We start from the raw sequence: 19,458 nt of genomic DNA, 5'->3' as shown, positions 1-19,458 counted from the left end.
ATACACATAGAAGAACTGTACTGTAGTATATCAGCCTGATCATGACTAAAAAGTGCAGACCATTTCCAAAATACCAGGCAATCCTTCTCTGAACGAGAGAAACAGCAAAACCCCAGACGTATGTTTCGGCCTAGTGTGGGCCTTGTCAGTTTTGACGTTTCTCTCATTCAGAGAGGGATTGCCTGGTATTTCGTGGCTGAACTGCACTGTTAAGTCAGGATCAGACTGATATGCTACAGGAAAGTTTTTCTCTGTGAAAGACACATTTTGAGCAAAAAGAGGCTGCTTCTTGGGTGGTAACTAGTCATAGAACAAGCTATTATGCTATTGTTTGTTCCCAGGTTGAGTGCTTCTCTCTTTTTTTTTAATGCAAATTATGACCCTGAGGGAAGTCTCCCTAAGGGTGATGAAGGAAGCCAGACTTGGACCCGTTGCTCAGTGTGCCTAAAGGGATATGGCTGCACTTCACTGATGAGGCCCACACTAGGCCGAAACGTATGTCTGAGGTTTTGCCGCTACTCTCGTTCAGAGAGGGATTGCCTGGCATTTCCTGGCTGAACTGCACTGTTAAGTCACAATTAAACTGATATGCTACAGGAAAGTTCTTTTCTGTGAAAGGCACATGTTGAGCAAAAAGAGGCTGCTTCTTGGGTGGTAACGCCATAGAACAAGCTATTATGCTGTTGCTCGTTCCCAGGTTGAGCGCTTCTCTGTTTTTATCAACACACAAAAGCACCAACCTTGGAAGGGAGCTTCTCCCTGTGAAGAGATTTAATGGAAAAAAACAAAACGTGTGCTTCTTCTCATGGTTCTAATGAATATATATAGAGCATGTGATGATAATTATGTCCGCCCCAAAGAAATGAGAACCACCATATGGGATATCACATTGTCTGGAGACAAATAGGATAGCCAGAAGAAAACAGGTATCATTGAGAGACAGCAGACAGTAAAACGTTTCTCTGTAAGGCTGACTCAAGGGAAACATATGGAAGTGGTGACATTTTGTAAAGGGATGTAAGAAGAACCATGGGGAACTTTACACAACTGGTCAAGCAAGCCTCATGGCAGGCCACCCTCAATGCTGTAACTGAACAATTAGATTGCACAGTAAGACGGAAAGTTGATTCCTTCCCTGCTGCCTGGAATACCAAACTGATGTTTGAAGCCAACAGGAAAGCAAAGTGTTTGGGGCCCAGAGACCTTTCTTATGACCCCACTGTATGGTAAATAGAACTCAGTCTTGCAGAGAGGTGTTTAAGGTGATATTTTAGAGCTCTGTCCAAACCTGTGATGTGGAAATGAGCCTTTGGCTCATTAGAATAAATAGGATAACACAATAAAAGAACAGTTTCCATAATTATAGTAGTAGTAGAACATTTGGTAGAATATCAGGGACTTACAAGCAAACACATCTTATCTTGTGAAAAGAAAACGGCAGATAAAGAGGTTTGGACTAAAAGGCATTACGCTTCAAAAGGGGAAAAGCCAAGAAAGAGACAAATATTGGAGAGAATACCTAGAAAGATGCCAGTCGTAACCTGCCTGGAAATAAAACTAGATTTAAAGAGAAAAAAGCAATTCCCAGAATAGAGCATGAGAGTGACACCAATATCCTAACAGATCCCAGAGCTGGAAATAATACTTAGAGGCTGGCATGTGTGTATTCCTCAGGGTTTTAATAAGCTATGACAGAACTAGGGATTCTTTAATTCGGTTGTCAAAACTAAAACTGGCAATTTGGGGTAAATATTTTGATCATGAAACAAGTGATCCAAACATAGTTGTAGACAGATGATGAAGTATAATCAGATCTGTAAACCAAACCCTTCAAGGCCAGGATTGTGCAATGAGAATCATTAGTTAAGGATTATGCTTCATCTGGTATACAGTTTATCTTTTTTATATTCTGACAATGAATAGAAAACGCAGGGTCAGGAAAAGTCTCAAGGGAATGCCAGTGCATCCACAATGTCTACCTACGCATTGTAGGGTTCTGTAGAAATATGAGTTCCGTTTTGCATGGCATGAGTACTGTGCACGTTTGGGAATGACACAAGCTTAAAAAGACTTTGAATTGAATATTTAATAGTTTGCTTCACAAATGCCCACCATGAGAAAGGGGCTGGAAAATGCAACTCCTCCTTGGTGACTTCCTGTTTGGAGGCCTCTATGCTTCTATTCCCTTGTTTGATATAATCTACTGCTATGCTGTTTTCTGATTTAACTCATGGGAAGGTTTCTTAGTCATTTGCCAATGAAGCAGGATGATACAAAATTCACTGAGCTCCAGAGCATTTATGGGGTAAATGTATCATACCCCGGGCGAACATGATTCGCTATAGCCCTGCATTTAACATTGCAGAAGCATTTCTGGTGAAATGCTTGTGCAATGCCGCCCCCTGCACATTCACAGCCAATTGGCCACTAACAGGGGGGTGTCAATCATCCTGATCGTATCCGATCGTGATTATTGCAGCCCGCTACCTCAGAGGTAGTGGACAAATTAAGGAGCAGCGGTCTCGTGACTGCTGCTTCTTAATATAAGTTTCCTGTAACCCTGAAACTTTGGTGGTAGATTGCAGCTACTTAATAAATCTACCCCATGGAATGAATTGCCACTCTGGGCCATATCCCTTGAGCTCAATGGCCTAAGACTGCTTTTCATTCCATGGGACTTTTGCACCATTATGAGAACTACATGGTGTGAGAGACAAAGGCCAACTTGTCTTGATCCACCACAAACTGTGAAAAGTCTGCACCAAAAAGAGGGGAAATTGATGAATGATAGACAGACTGACTAATGACAGAAAATCAAGTTGTAAGATGCACATGAGATAACTGGTGAGAAGGATGGTATCTAATGCAGCCACCACAAAACTGATTAACCTCATTTAAAGATGTACTGAAGACCCATTTTGTTGAAGGAAGCACTGTAGAAAAGGCATAAGGGTCTGTCGATGAGCAAGACTGAGCAAAACTGGCATTAAAAATGAGCCAAGAACAACACTCAAGAAGTTAATCCTGGAGATTCCCAGTAGCTGCAATACAATAATGGTGGCAAGTAGATGTGTCTAGAACAAAGAAAATGCTCATAAACTAGAAAGGCTGGATTGACCTACCAGGATACCGGGAGATTTTCTGGTGGGCTGTAGCAGGTGGGGCTGGAAAGCTACAATTTAAAGGGGAGCTTAATTAGTGCTATTGGGTTGTAGGTGCCTATAAAACAACAATTTGGCTTTTGTTTTCAAATACAAACTAATTTATCCCAGAAATCCCCTTTGAGAAAAATGGGGTGTGGGCATTCTACTGACTTAATGAAAAATATGGCTGGTCTCCATATTTTCCAGGGCTGCTTTTTATTCCCAGCCCAGCAAACTTGAACAAACAAACAAACATGAAGCAGAGAAACTTGTAGTAAGTTATATGGATTGTTTAAGCTTCTTTGCGGTTGATGATGGGCATTTATTAGCTCAGTTTCTATGACTTTGCATTGAGAGACTCAATCTTAAGTCAGGGCATTTGACAAACTTGTTAAGTGTCTTGAAATCCAAAACTAGAGAACATTGGACTTTATTTAACAGCCAAATAAAAAAGGTTTTAACTATTCCTTCATGTGATCAAGAAAATCAGATTTACAGTAGGAACTAAGAGAATTTGTAAGACTGAAAAATCTTTTGGGGGGAGTAGTATAAAACATATTTTGTACTTGAAGCAAACAAAATGATAGACCCACTTGCTGGAAACAGAACTTACACATATCCACAGGAAGTGGAATAGCTGGCCCCAATGAAAGGACATATGGGAGAGGAATGACAGGGTTTTAAGACAAAACCAAGACAAATCATTTGGTTTCCATGAAGATCATGAGAAGGGTAGATGGATGCGGACAGCAAAAGGAAGATTCCATAGGGGAGATAACAAAAAGGACAGAAAAGGCTTTTTGTTTCTCATTGAGGGGAGAATGAAGTCCCTGCTCCCCCTTAGAAGAAGGGCTTCTTAGTTTGCCTTAAGACACTGGGATCAATTGCTTAAAAAGTGTTGTACCAGTGTGCACCAAGGGAGCAAGAGCACAGCAAGAACCTTGCCGTTCATATGAATGAAACTGAAAATGCTCACACAGGCACCCTCATGATAAACATCAGAAACATTACATGTAAGTTAGCGTGGCTACAATGTCAAATCATAAAAAACTCATTCATATTTCCAAACTAGAACTTGATTCTGTTGAAACAAAAAGCTATGTTGACGGTTAACTCACTGTATAAAATCCTATTTTTATTTTCTTTACCACAAGGCAGTTTTTATTTAACTCCTCTCTTACAAACACATATATCAGCTATGTTGCTATATATCTGCTATGCTACATATTAAACAGCTTTTTGTGTATGGTGATTTTATGTTAGTGTTTTACTGATTGTTTAATAAAGTTTATTTAAACACTGTGAAAATAAAACATCTTCAATGGTAAGTGATGACCGCTAATATCCATGGTACAGTTTACCAAACCCAGACTAGGTTCTATGTACATTTACATTGATATATTGTAGCAAATCTCAGATCTCCATTCCTACTAATACTAGTGTGGGGTCAGATATTGCCACGTGTTGTCTTTCTGATTTCAACCTGTGTGACACTTCTATCACTCACTTTCTATTGCGCACTTCAGTGAGTTCCATCAGACATTCCTGTGCTGCCCGTAGTTCATCCAGGCGCTGCTGGTATCGAGAGTCACAGTTATTTGCCCGCTCGTAGCTTGACACTTGGCTGGAGAGTTCACTTGCTTTGTCCCTCAGCTGTTGGATTGAGCTGTACAGGTTCTCCTCATCTTCTTCCTGCGCACAACACAGAGGGACATTTCACAGCTATCAGGAACTTGACCTGTGCCTGGATGTTTGTCTGCAGTGTATATCTTAGCTAGCTTGCTTATTTACCCTGTGTGTTAGGTGCAGGTTAAGGGTTAAGTATAGGGTGTGATTTGTGATCAGAAGGGTCCTGTGGCTGTGCAGATAGATACATAGATTTGACATTAGTTAGTATGTAGGATAGCCTCATGTTTATCCCAGGCATTAGTTAGTATGTAGGATAGCCTTATGTTTATCCCAGGCATTAGTTAGTATGTAGGATAGCCTTATGTTTATCCCAGGCATTAGTTAGTATGTAGAATAGCCTTATGTTTATCCCAAGCATTAGTTAGTATGTAGGATAGCCTTATGTTTATCCCAGGCATTAGTTAGTATGTAGAATAGCCTTATGTTTATCCCAAGCATTAGTTAGTATGTAGGATAGCCTTATGTTTATCCCAGGCATTAGTTAGTATGTAGGATAGCCTTGTGCTTATCCCAGGCATTAATTAGTATGTAGGATAGCCTTATGTTTATCCCAAGCATTAGTTAGTATGTAGGATAGCCTTATGTTTATCCCAGGCATTAGTTAGTATGTAGGATAGCCTTGTGCTTATCCCAGGCATTAATTAGTATGTAGGTTAACCTTATGCTTAACCCAGGCATTAATAAGTACGTATTATTATTATTATTATTATACCTTATTTATTAAGCGCCAACATATTCCGCAGCGCTGTCCATGGATACAATTAATTTAAATAAAACAATAATATAAAACTTGTAAGATACAGGACAAAATTTACAAACACATACAGGAGGGATTGAGGGCCCTATTCCCGTGGGAACTTACAATCTAGAAGGGTAGGAGGTTGAGAAACAGGAGGTGAGGACTGCAAGATTGAGGAAGATGTTAATACAGAGTTAGATGAGGGAAGTGTTAGGTAAGTGAAATTAATTTATTATTGAGTTGGGTGGTAGGCGTCCCTGAACAGGAAAAGTCTTCAGGGAGCATTTAAAGGAAGAAAGATTAGGGCAAAGCCTGACAGCACGAGGGAGAGTGTTCCAGAGGGTAGGTGCTGCACGAGGGAGAGTGTTCCAGAGGGTAGGTGCTGCACGAGGGAGAGTGTTCCAGAGGGTAGGTGCTGCATGAGGGAGAGTGTTCCAGAGGGTAGGTGCTGCACGAGGGAGAGTGTTCCAGAGGGTAGGTGCTGCATGAGGGAGAGTGTTCCAGAGGGTAGGTGCTGCATGAGGGAGAGTGTTCCAGAGGGTAGGTGCTGCACGAGGGAGAGTGTTCCAGAGGGTAGGTGCTGCACGAGGGAGAGTGTTCCAGAGGGTAGGTGCTGCACGAGGGAGAGTGTTCCAGAGGGTAGGTGCTGCACGAGGGAGAGTGTTCCAGAGGGTAGGTGCTGCACGACAGAAGTCCTGCAGTCTAGCATGAGAGGAGGTGATAGTTGCGGATGCAAGGAGAAGGTCATTGTTGGATCTTAGTGGACGGGCTGGAGTATACTTGTGTATTAGAGAGGGTAGGTAGAGGGGAGCGGCGTTGGTGAGCGCGTTGTATGTAAGGGTGAGAATTTTGAATTTAATTCTGCTGTGAATGGGGAGCCAATGAAGGGACTCACAGAGAGGTGCAGCGGATACAGATTGACGGGAAAGGTGGATCAGCCTGGCAGAGGCATTTAGGATGGACTGAAGGGGGGAGAGGCGGGAAAGAGGAAGGCCAGCGAGTAGGTTAACCTTATGCTTATCCCAGACATTAATTAGTATGTAAAATATCTTTATGCTTATCCCAGACATTAATTAGTATGTAGGATAGTCTTATGCTTATCCCAGACATTAATTAGCATGTAGGATAGCCTTATGCTTATCTCAGGCATTAGTTAGTATGTAGGATAGTCTTATGCTTATCCCAGACAATAATTAGTATGTAGGAAAGCCTTATGCTTATCCCAGGCATTAATTAGTATGTAGGAGAGCCTTATGCTTATCCCAGGCATTAATTAGTATGTAGGAGAGCCTTATGCTTATCTCAGGCATTAGTTAGTACGTAGCAAAACCTTATGCTTATCCCAGGCATTAGTTAGTATGTAGGATAGCCTTATGTTTATCCCAGTCATTAGTTAGTATGTAGGATAGCCTTATGTTTATCCCAGGCATTAGTTAGTATGTAGGATAGTTTATACTTATTCCAGGCATTAATTAGTACGTAGGTTAACCTTATGCTTAACACAGACATTAATTTTTACATAATATAACCTAATGCTATTAGTTTGTAGGATAGTCTTATGCTTATCCCAGGCATTAATTAGTATGTAGGATAACTTTATGCTGATTACAGACATTAATTAGTACATATGATAACTTAATGCTTATCCCAGGCATTAATTAGTACGTAGGATAGCCTTATGCTTATCCCAGACAATAATTAGTACTAGGATAGCCTTATGCTTGTCCCAGACATTAATTAGTATGTAGGATAGCCTTATGCTTATCTCAGACATTAGTTAGTACGTAGCAAAACCTTATGCTTATCCCAGGCATTAGTATGTAGGATAGCCTTATGTTTAATAGTTAGTATGTAGGATAGCCTTATGTTTATCCCAGTCATTAGTTAGTATGTAGGATAGCCTTATGCTTATCCCAGACAATAATTAGTACTAGGATAGCCTTATGCTTGTCCCAGGCATTAATTAGTATGTAGGATAGCCTTATGCTTGTCCCAGACAATAATTAGTACTAGGATAGCCTTATGCTTGTCCCAGGTATTAATTAGTACGTAGGATAGCCTTATGCTTATCCCAGACAATAATTAGTACTAGGATAGCCTTATGCTTGTCCCAGGCATTAATTAGTATGTAGGATAGCCTTATGCTTGTCCCAGACAATAATTAGTACTAGGATATCCTTATGCTTGTCCCAGGTATTAATTAGTACGTAGGATAGCCTTATGCTTGTCCCAGACATTAATTAGTACATAGGATAGCCTTATGCTTGTCCCAGGCATTCTTAAAGTCCCCCACAGTATTTGTCATTACCACCTCTTGTGGAAGTTTACTCTATGAATCAATCACCCTTTCAGTATAGAAGCTACCACAAATTACTCCTGAATATACGACTCTTCAGCTTGAAATCATGACCCCTCGTAGAAACATAGATTTTGACAGCAGATAAGAGCCATAGGCCCAGCAAGTCTGTCCAGGAGAAAAACAAGATCCAGTCACTCGACACATCCACTAACTAGAGTCTGGAGAGCAGAGGATTTAGGTTCTTCCTTAAGATGATCAATCTATTGTGCCCTCCCACACATAAACGCCCAAATGATACCTTGTGAGGCTATAGGTTAGTTAATAAATAAATATCCCCTCAGCAGGCTACCATCAAACTGTCTAAAGCCTACAAGTTCCACCCTAGCCCCATTATCCTGCCACTAATTAATATAATACAAGATTTTTACTGATCTCATCTACTTAGCACCTTCTGCAACCCCTCTAGTACGTGTTTATAGATATATGCATATATCCTGTGTATGTGTGTGTATGTGTATGTATACTGTGTGTGTATGTGTATACTGTGTGTATGTGTATACTGTGTGTGTGTGTATACTGTGTGTGTGTATACTGTGTGTGTATGTGTATGTATACTGTGTGTGTATGTGTATACTGTGTGTGTGTGTATACTGTGTGTGTATATATGTATGTATATATATATATATATATGTATACTGTGTGTGTATGTGTATACTGTGTGTGTATATGTATGTATACTGTGTGTTACAGAAGCATTAGTTATTTTGTTGTGAAGAGCTTATTTCCCAGCAGCAATGCCTGAACCAGCAAGCCAGCGCCTAAGAAGGGCTCCAAGAAAACCGTAACAAGTATCATTTCATAAAGAGTTAACTCTTTTTTTTTCAGCTTTTAGAAACTATTGTCTAATCACCTCTGGAGCCAGACTGCTAATTGATAAGATGAACTTGTAAACTTGTTATCTTAAGTACTGTAATCCTATTGTGGCCTGTCAAAGGACAGTGCTCTCTATCTAAATGTGTGATGGGGGATTTTGTGCTTCCCCCCCTCTCCCCCTGGGACTGCCCTGTGTGCATGTATCCTTAATAAAAAGCAGGCTGGGCATCCCAGTCCTGAGTTCTTGTTTGACCCTCAATCGCAGCGTTGACTCGTTTTTGTGGGCAGAAGGGTATCCTAGCTGTACTGCAGCTAAGGGAGATTATTCTATATTTGCGAGACTCATATAGAATACTATGGAAAGCAGTTTCTCCCCTCTTTAGCAATAGGGATCCAGGCTACTAAGCGGTCCATCTCTCAGCGAGACTAAGGGTAACCGTAACATTTGGCGGCAGCGGCGGGATTTTCCTGGATTTCCTAGGAGAGGTACAGAACGGATGGAGAGCGCTTACGAAAAATTGAAGCGTACAACCCTAAAAGATTTACTTGAAAGCAGAGGGGGGTACGCCAGCAACCGGCCGAGGAGAGAGCTGATTGCAGAATTGACCGCAGCTGGATCAGAGCTTCACAATGGCGGAAACACCGACCATGATTAGTGACGAAAAAACCAGGATTGTTCGGGAAAGGCTCTCATTATACGGGCCGAACCCCTCCATGGAATTGGTACAGCAGTTGATGGCGGAGGCGGACGAGGATATACGAGAGACTCGAGCCCACGAACTCAACCTAGCGAACGCACACCGCAATGCTGAAGCCCCGCAGGTAATCATCCCTGTCGAAAATGCTGGGAGGCCCAAGATACCCTATGCGGCATTTCGACCCTTCCTAGAGAGCGAGACAGGGATTGATGAATATTTGGCGGACTTCGAAAGGCAATGTGCCCTGCACCAGATTCCCAACAGAGAGTGGCCCACGATATTGTCTGGGAAACTATCCGGGCGAGCCCTGGAAGCCTTTCGTACTCTGGGTGCTGAGGAAGTGACACAGTATGAGCTAGTTAAGGAGACACTGTTGCGACGGTACGCTGTAACTCCGGACACGTATCGCCGACAGTTTCGGGGCACGGAAAAGAAGCCTAACGATACCCATATGGAATGGGCGCACCGAATGCGGAGAGCGGCAAATCACTGGCTGAGCGGAAGTAAAGCGGTGACTGGGGAGGAAATTTTACAATTGTTTCTCTTAGAACATTTTTATAATGGCATGGAACAGCAAGGGAAGGAATGGCTGCGAGACAGGCGGCCTTCTACCTTAGAAGAAGCAGCCAAATTGGCCGATGAACATTATGACTCCCGTCTTCACGAACCCATGAACTACCGAGCTCCAGCACGGGTCGAACCCAGAGAGGTTTACCGTGCACCCCCTCGTGCTGAATTCCGAGCCCCGGTGCCCACAGGGCCCGTCCGACACTCAGGACCACCCAATAACATCTCTGAGCGTCCCAGACCGACTTGCCACCGATGCAAGCAACCAGGGCATTTCATGGCTAGCTGCCCCCTTAATACGCACCATCGGCAGAGGGTATGGCTCGAGGGGCGATCTACCGAGGGATTGCGAGACACAGGGGCTACTATCACGCTGGTACAGAGTCATTTGGTGCCAGAGCACAAGCGATCCGGACAGACTGTGGCCGTTAGAGTGGCGGGGGGGGGATGTGTACAAAATTCCAACAGCTAAAGTGCATCTTGATTGGGGAGCGGGAAAGGGGGCTGTGAACGTGGGCCTAATGGATAATTTACCTGCCGAAGTACTACTGGGCAACGATTTGGGCCCCATGACTTCTGCCTATGCTCCAGTATGCAACAACGAGGCGGACCCAGTGACTACACGGGCCCAAGCCCGGACGGAGCGAGAGCTCTCACCAGTGCGGGAGACACAGGTAAGACCTACCCCGACCTTGCCTGACAGGTTAGGCCCCATACCCTGGGACACCCCAGATGCTTTCGAGGCAGAGTCTAAGACTGACCCGACCTTACAAAAGTACCGGGAACGAGCAGAGACCGGAGGGGGCGGGGCAGATAACGAAACATTCTTATGGGAAAAAGGGAAACTATACCGCTGGACAGAGAAAAGGGGACAGCGTAGGCGACAGCTGGTAGTGCCCCACAAATACCGTCAAGAAATCCTCAAAATAGGCCACGACATCCCCTTAGCAGGCCACCTAGCCGTTACCCGTACCCTACACCGCATTACTCACACGTTCTTTTGGCCAGGGGTGCACGCTGACGTTAGAACTTACTGTAACACCTGCGATGTGTGTCAACGGGTAGGAAGGCGAGGCGATCACCCTAAAGCCCAGCTAGTAAATATGCCCATTGTAGAGGAACCCTTCAGCCGGGTTGCTATTGACCTAGTGGGACCACTGGCTACCCCTAGTCCCTCCGGTAAGCGATACATTCTTACCGTAGTGGACTACGCTACCAGGTACCCAGAGGCTGTCGCCCTATCCAACATACAAGCGGATACGGTAGCGAATGCACTAGTACAGGTGTTCTCCCGGGTAGGATTTCCAAAAGAAATCCTATCCGACCGAGGCACCCAATTTACGGCTGAATTGACCCAACAACTCTGGCAGGTTTGCAAAATTAAGTCCCTCCTGAGCTCCCCATACCACCCCCAGACGAACGGGCTGTGTGAGAGGTTCAATGGGACCCTCAAGCAAATGCTCAAGACGTTCACTCAGGAATACCGAGACTGGGAACGCTTCCTGCCGCACCTCCTATTTGCTTATCGGGAGGTGCCCCAGGAAACGACAGGGTTCTCTCCCTTCGAGTTGCTCTACGGAAGAAAGGTACGGGGACCCCTAAACCTGATCCGGGAGCACTGGGAGGGAGAGATGGAGGATGACGGTGTCCCAATTGTGCCATACGTGCTGGAACTCAGGGACCGAATGGAGCAATTAGCCAAATCCGTGCGGGCTAATCTCCAGTTGGCCCAGAGAAGACAGAAAGTATGGTACGATCGGGGGGCCCGAAAGAGAATCTTCACCATAGGACAAAAGGTGTTAGTACTTAAGCCGGTGAAGACAGACAAATTGCAGGCGTCCTGGCAGGGTCCCTACCAGATCGTAGAGAAAAGGGGAGACACCACTTATGTGATAGCTAGCTGCCACGACAACAATCTTAGAAAGACATTCCATGTAAACATGCTCAAGGAATATTTTGAGCGACCAGAGAACGTGACGGCCGTATGTTGTTCCCCTCAGGAAGACCCCGACAGTTTACCCATTCCAGACCTATTAGAAAAGAGCCTCCCCACAGGTATAGTGGCGCAGGTTCAGATAGGGGACCGACTTAGCCCCACTGAAAGGGAGCAGCTCAACCAACTCCTCCAGTCCAAACACCTCACCTTCTCCCCGAAGCCAGGGTACACTACTTTAACCACCCACCAGGTAGATACTCCGGGACAAGCTCCCTTGCGCCAGGCTCCGTACCGAATCCCTGAAGCAGTTAGGACAGGAATGAAGAAGGAGATCGATGAGATGCTCCAGCTCAGGGTAATTGAGCCCTCCGATAGTCCCTGGGCCTCCCCAGTTGTCTTGGTGCCCAAGAAAGATGGGACCACCCGGTTCTGCGTAGACTATCGGAGGCTCAATGAAAAGACCGTGACGGACGCTTACCCTATGCCCAGGGTAGACGAGCTACTCGATCGTATAGCCAGGGGAAATTACCTGACCACTATTGACCTCTGCAAAGGTTACTGGCAGATTCCCCTGGCCCCGGAGGCTATCCCCAAGTCGGCATTCGTCACTCCATTCGGCTTATATCAGTTTAGGGTAATGCCGTTTGGGATGAAGAATGCCCCAGCTACATTCCAGCGCTTGGTGGATAGGCTCCTGGATGGCTTCCAGAGTTTTGCTTGCGCCTACCTGGACGACATAGCGATCCACAGTGAGTCCTGGGAGGACCACTTAGCTCATGTGGGAATGGTTCTGGATCAGATCCGGGCTGCTGGCCTGACTCTGAAGCCAGAAAAATGCCACTTTGGGATGGCCGAGGTACAGTACCTAGGTCACCGGGTGGGGTGTGGAAAGCAGCGACCAGAGCCGGCCAAAATAGAAGCTGTCGCCAATTGGCCCACCCCCATCACTAAGACTCAGGTCCTAGCCTTCCTGGGCACGGCAGGGTACTATAGACGGTTCGTACCAGACTACAGCACACTTGCCAAACCCCTGACTGACTTGACCAAGAAGAACTTACCTCGACAGGTCCTGTGGTCTCCCCACTGTGAAACGGCTTTCCAGGCTCTCAAAAATGCTCTAATTAACGCTCCTGTCTTGGCGGCCCCAGCCCTTAACAAACGTTTTATCGTCCATACAGATGCTTCCATGTTCGGGCTGGGAGCCGTCCTCAGCCAAGTAGGCGAAGATGGAGGGGAGCATCCAGTTGCCTACATCAGCCGGAAGCTCCTGCCCCGCGAAGTCAGCTATGCAGCGGTCGAAAAGGAGTGTTTGGCTTTGGTGTGGGCATTAAAGAAATTGACTCCCTATTTATATGGTCAGGAGTTCACTCTGGTCACCGACCATAACCCGTTGGTGTGGCTGAACCGGGTCTCTGGAGATAACGGCAGGCTATTACGTTGGAGCTTATCGTTGCAACCCTTCAATTTCACCATTACTTACAGACCTGGGAAACAGAATGGCAACGCCGACGGGTTGTCCAGACAAACCGACCTCAGCCCCGCATAACCAGCGGTCTGGACAGCCTTAGTCTGCCCCGAAAAGGGGTCAGACCGTGTCTGCCAGAGTGTTCCACAGAAAGGGAGCACTGTTACAGAAGCATTAGTTATTTTGTTGTGAAGAGCTTATTTCCCAGCAGCAATGCCTGAACCAGCAAGCCAGCGCCTAAGAAGGGCTCCAAGAAAACCATAACAAGTATCATTTCATAAAGAGTTAACTCTTTTTTTTTCAGCTTTTAGAAACTATTGTCTAATCACCTCTGGAGCCAGACTGCTAATTGATAAGATGAACTTGTAAACTTGTTATCTTAAGTACTGTAATCCTATTGTGGCCTGTCAAAGGACAGTGCTCTCTATCTAAATGTGTGATGGGGGATTTTGTGCTTCCCCCCCTCTCCCCCTGGGACTGCCCTGTGTGCATGTATCCTTAATAAAAAGCAGGCTGGGCATCCCAGTCCTGAGTTCTTGTTTGACCCTCAATCGCAGCGTTGACTCGTTTTTGTGGGCAGAAGGGTATCCTAGCTGTACTGCAGCTAAGGGAGATTATTCTATATTTGCGAGACTCATATAGAATACTATGGAAAGCAGTTTCTCCCCTCTTTAGCAATAGGGATCCAGGCTACTAAGCGGTCCATCTCTCAGCGAGACTAAGGGTAACCGTAACACTGTGTGTGTATGTGTATACTGTGTGTGTATGTGTATGTATACTGTGTGTGTATGTGTATGTATACTGTGTGTGTATGTGTATGTATACTGTGTGTGTATGTGTATACTGTGTGTGTATGTGTATGTATACTGTGTGTGTATGTGTATGTATACTGTGTGTGTATATGTATACTGTGTGTGTATGTGTATGTATACTGTGTGTGTATGTGTATGTATACTGTGTGTGTATATGTATACTGTGTGTGTATGTATACTGTGTGTGTATGTGTATACTGTGTGTGTGTGTATACTGTGTGTGTATATATGTATGTATATATATATATGTATACTGTGTGTGTATGTGTATACTGTGTGTGTATATGTATGTATATATATATATATATATATATATATATATATGTATACTGTGTATGTGTATATATGTATGTATATGTATACTGTGTATGTGTGTGTATACTGTGTGTGTATATGTATACTGTGTGTGTATATGTATGTATATATATATATATATATATATATATATGTATACTGTGTATGTGTATATATGTATGTATATGTATACTGTGTATGTGTGTGTATACTGTGTGTGTATATGTATACTGTGTGTGTATGTGTATGTATACTGTGTGTGTATGTGTATGTATACTGTGTGTGTATATGTATACTGTGTGTGTATGTGTATGTATACTGTGTGTGTATGTGTATACTGTGTGTGTGTGTATACTGTGTGTGTATATATGTATGTATATATATATATATATATATATATATATGTATACTGTGTGTGTATGTGTATACTGTGTGTGTATATGTATGTATATATATATATATATATGTATACTGTGTATGTGTATATATGTATGTATATATGTATCTATATGTATACTGTGTGTATGTGTATACTGTGTGTGTGTGTGTGTATATATGTATGTATATATATATGTATACTGTGTATGTGTATATATGTAGGTACATGCATACTGTTTGTGTGTGTATGTGTATACTGTGTGTGTATATGTATACTGTGTGTGTATATGTATGTATGTATCTATCTATCTATCTATCTATATATATATATATATATATATATATATATATATATATATATATATACTGTGTATGTGTATATATGTATGTATATGTATACTGTGTATGTGTATATATGTATGTACATGTATACTGTTTTTGTGTGTATGTGTATACTGTATGTGTATATATGTACAGTATGTATATGTATACTGTGTGTATATTTATGTATATGTATACTTTATGTATATTTATGTATATGTATACTGTGTGTGTAGATGTATACTGTGTGTATATGTATGTATATGTATACTGTGTGTATATGTATGTATATGTATACTGTGTGTGTATGTGTGTATATGTATACTGTGTGTATATGTATGTATATGTATACTGTGTGTGTATGTGTGTATATGTATACTGTGTGTATATGTATGTATATGTATACTGTGTGTATATGTATGTATATGTATACTGTGTGTATATGTATGTATATGTATACTGTGTGTGTATGATTGTATATGTATACTGTGTTTGTATGTATATGTATACTGTGTGTGTATGTATATGTATACTGTGTGTGTATATGTATGTATATGTATACTGTGTGTGTGTATGTAAACTGTGTGTGTATATGTATACTGTGTGTGTATATGTAAACTGCATGTGTATATGTATACTGCATGTATATGTATACTGCATGTATATGTGTATACTGGGTGTGTATATGTATACTGCATGTGTATATGTATACTGTGTGTGTATATGTAAACTGTGTGTGTATATGTAAACTGTGTGTGTATATGTATACTGCGTGTGTATATGTATACTGCGTGTGTATATGTATACTGTGTGTGTATATGTAAACTGTGTGTGTATATGTAAACTGCGTGTGTATATGTAAACTGTGTGTGTATATGTATACTGCGTGTGTATATGTAAACTGTGTGTGTATATGTATACTGCGTGTGTATATGTATACTGCGTGTGTATATGTATACTGTGTGTGTATATGTAAACTGCGTGTGTATATGTAAACTGCGTGTGTATATGTAAACTGTGTGTGTATATGTATACTGTGTGTGTATATGTAAACTGTGTGTATATGTAAACTGCGTGTGTATATGTAAACTGTGTGTGTATATGTATACTGTGTGTGTATATGTAAACTGTGTGTGTATATGTATACTGCGTGTGTATATGTATACTGCGTGTGTATATGTAAACTGTGTGTGTATATGTATACTGTGTGTGTATATGTACACTGTGTGTGTATATGTATACTGTGTGTGTATATGTATACTGCGTGTGTATATGTATACTGTGTGTGTATATGTATACTGCGTGTGTATATGTATACTGCGTGTGTATATGTATACTGCGTGTGTATATGTATACTGTGTGTGTATATGTATACTGTGTGTGTATATGTATACTGCGTGTGTATATGTATACTGCGTGTGTATATGTAAACTGTGTGTGTATATGTATACTGTGTGTGTATATGTATACTGCGTGTGTATATGTAAACTGTGTGTGTATATGTATACTGTGTGTGTATATGTATACTGCGTGTGTATATGTAAACTGTGTGTGTATATGTATACTGCGTGTGTATATGTATACTGTGTGTGTATATGTATACTGCGTGTGTATATGTATACTGTGTGTGTATATGTATACTGTGTGTGTATATGTATACTGCGTGTGTATATGTAAACTGTGTGTGTATATGTATACTGCGTGTGTATATGTATACTGTGTGTGTATATTTATACTGCGTGTGTATATGTATACTGTGTGTGTATATTTATACTGCGTGTGTATATGTATACTGTGTGTGTATATGTATACTGGGTAATGCAGCCAGTTTATTCTGAGAGTGTTGCAGGGTGTAGTAAATGCACCCAGCAAAGTTATCAACTAGACTGTAAGCTCCTTGGGCTCACACCTAGATGTTTTCTATTCATATCTATTAGCTCACGTACAGCAGCACACGGTAGGCCTATAGTGGGGTCTCTTTGGGACACACTTTACCTTGGCATTTACAATCTCTATGTGCACTAGCAGTGCCGCAAGCTCCAGCTCTTCGCTGTAGCTGTTCTTCAGAGGCACAGACCGGTAACCTGGAAAAATGGGAAACATTTGTCAGAGCTGTGACTATAACCACAAACTGACCGTATTCTTGATTGTATGCTTCTATTTAATATACCCCTTGTGCACAAACATCCACTTCCTTTCAGTTTAAAAATCTGTATAAAGAGCTTTAAAGTAAACTGTTTTGCTCAGTTAAACATTTCATATCATTGTTATCATTTTATAAGTAACTAGTCCTAAAGCCAGTGTACACTGGCCATTTTTTGCAGTACAGCGGTCCCACCCTTTGCTCTCTCTTCCCCCTCTCTTTTGCTCTCTCTCCCCCCTCTCTTTTGCTCTCTCTCTCCCCCCTCTCTTTTGCTCTCTCTCCCCCTCCTTTGCTGTCTCTCCCTCTCTTTTGCTCTCTCTCCCCCTCCTTTGCTGTCTCTCTCTACCTCTCTTTTGCTCTCTCTCTCTCCCCCTCTTTTGCTCTCTCCCTCTCTTTTGCTCTCTCTCTTCCCCCCTCTCGTTTGCTCTCTCTCTTCCCCCCTCTCTTTTGCTCTCTCTCTCCTCTCTTTTGCACTCTCTCCCCCTCTCTTTTGCGCTCTCTCCCCCTCTTTTGCGCTCTCTTCCCCCTCTTTTGCGCTCTCCCCCCTCTCTTTTGCACTCTCTCCCCCTCTCTTTTGCGCACTCTCCCCGCTCTTTTGCGCACTTTCCCCCCTCTCTTCTGCGCACTCTCCCCCTCTCTTTTGCACTCTCTCCCCCCTCTCTTGCTGTCTCTCTCCCCCCTCTTTTTTGCTGTCTCCCCCCTCTCTTTTGCTGTCTCTCTCCCCCCTCTCTTTTGCTGTCTCTCTCCCTCCTCTCTTTTGCTGTCTATCTCCCCCGTCTCTTTTGCTGTCTCTCTCCCTCCTCTCTTTTGCTGTCTCTCTCCCTCCTCTCTTTTACTGTCTCTCTTCCCCCTCTCTTTTGCTGTCTCTCTCCCCCCTCTCTTTTGCTGTCTCTCTCCCCCCTCTCTTTTGTGCTCTCTCCCCCCTCTCTTTTGCTGCCTCTCTCCCCCCTCTCTTTTGCTGTCCCTCTCTCCCTCTCTCTATACCCCCTTTTCTGCTCTCTCTATCCACCCTCTTCTGCTCTCTCTATCCCCTCTCTTTAGAGCTCTCTGTCTCCCGGCATCTGGCTCCTCCCGACCCACGCCCAAGTCACGCCCCGCCCACATCACGCCCACATCACACCCGCCCGGCCACGCCCACTCCACCACACGACGTCAGGTCAGTTGGAAGGCCAGGTGTGTTTGTCCTCGCGTGCAGTCTCTACTGCGCATGACAGCTACAGACAAACACACTTGGCCTTTTATTATATAGGATGATAAAGAAGTTAATTAAACAGACAGTGATAAGTATAATAAGTATACAGTAAGACACAACTCAGTCAATAACCTATGAAAATGCTTTGGAATCTGAGAAAAACAGAATTTATGCTTACCTGATAAATTACTTTCTCTTGCGGTGTATCCAGTCCACGGATTCATCCTTACTTGTGGGATATTCTCATTCCCTACAGGAAGTGGCAAAGAGAACACACAGCAGAGCTGTCCATATAGCTCCCCCTCTAGCTCCACCCCTCAGTCATTCGACCAAAGGTTAGGAGAAAAAGGAGAAACCATAGGGTGCAGCGGTGACTGTAGTTTAAACAATAAATTTTAACCTGACTTAATTGCCAGGGCGGGCCGTGGACTGGATACACCGCAAGAGAAAGTAATTTATCAGGTAAGCATAAATTCTGTTTTCTCTTGCAAGGTGTATCCAGTCCACGGATTCATCCTTACTTGTGGGATACCAATACCAAAGCTTTAGGACACGGATGAAGGGAGGGAACAAGACAGGTAACCAAAACGGAAGGCACCACTGCTTGCAAAATCTTTCCCCAAAAATAGCCCCCGAAGAAGCAAAAGTATCAAATTTGTAAAATTTGGCAAAAGTATGCAGTGAAGACCAAGTCGCTGCCTTACAAATCTGTTCAACAGAAGCCTCGTTCTTGAAGGCCCAAGTGGAAGCCACAGCTCTGGTGGAATGAGCTGTAATTCGTTCAGGAGGCTGCTGCCCAGCAGTCTCATAAGCCAATCGGATGATGCTTTTCAACCAGAAGGAAAGAGAGGTAGCCGTCGCTTTTTGACCTCTCCTAATAGACAACAAACAAAGATGATGTTTGTCTGA

At 43.2% G+C, this 19,458-nt stretch overlaps 1 protein-coding gene across 1 annotated transcript in view; it reads right to left on the bottom strand.

Moving 5' to 3' along the window:
• LOC128661186 (1-phosphatidylinositol 4,5-bisphosphate phosphodiesterase gamma-1-like) overlaps positions 1-19,458 on the bottom strand; it is a 370,915-nt gene that overhangs the window by 11,772 nt on the left and 339,685 nt on the right. Inside the window, 2 exon segments of the mRNA XM_053715427.1 lie at positions 4,651-4,835; positions 17,210-17,298. Coding sequence (XP_053571402.1) covers positions 4,651-4,835; positions 17,210-17,298 — 274 coding nt within the window.

The sequence above is a fragment of the Bombina bombina genome, chromosome 5 (genome assembly GCF_027579735.1).
Source record: "Bombina bombina isolate aBomBom1 chromosome 5, aBomBom1.pri, whole genome shotgun sequence".
NCBI classification, from domain to species: domain Eukaryota; kingdom Metazoa; phylum Chordata; class Amphibia; order Anura; family Bombinatoridae; genus Bombina; species Bombina bombina.
Note: the sequence above shows the minus strand (reverse complement) of the source record. Positions and strands in the feature narration are given on the sequence as shown.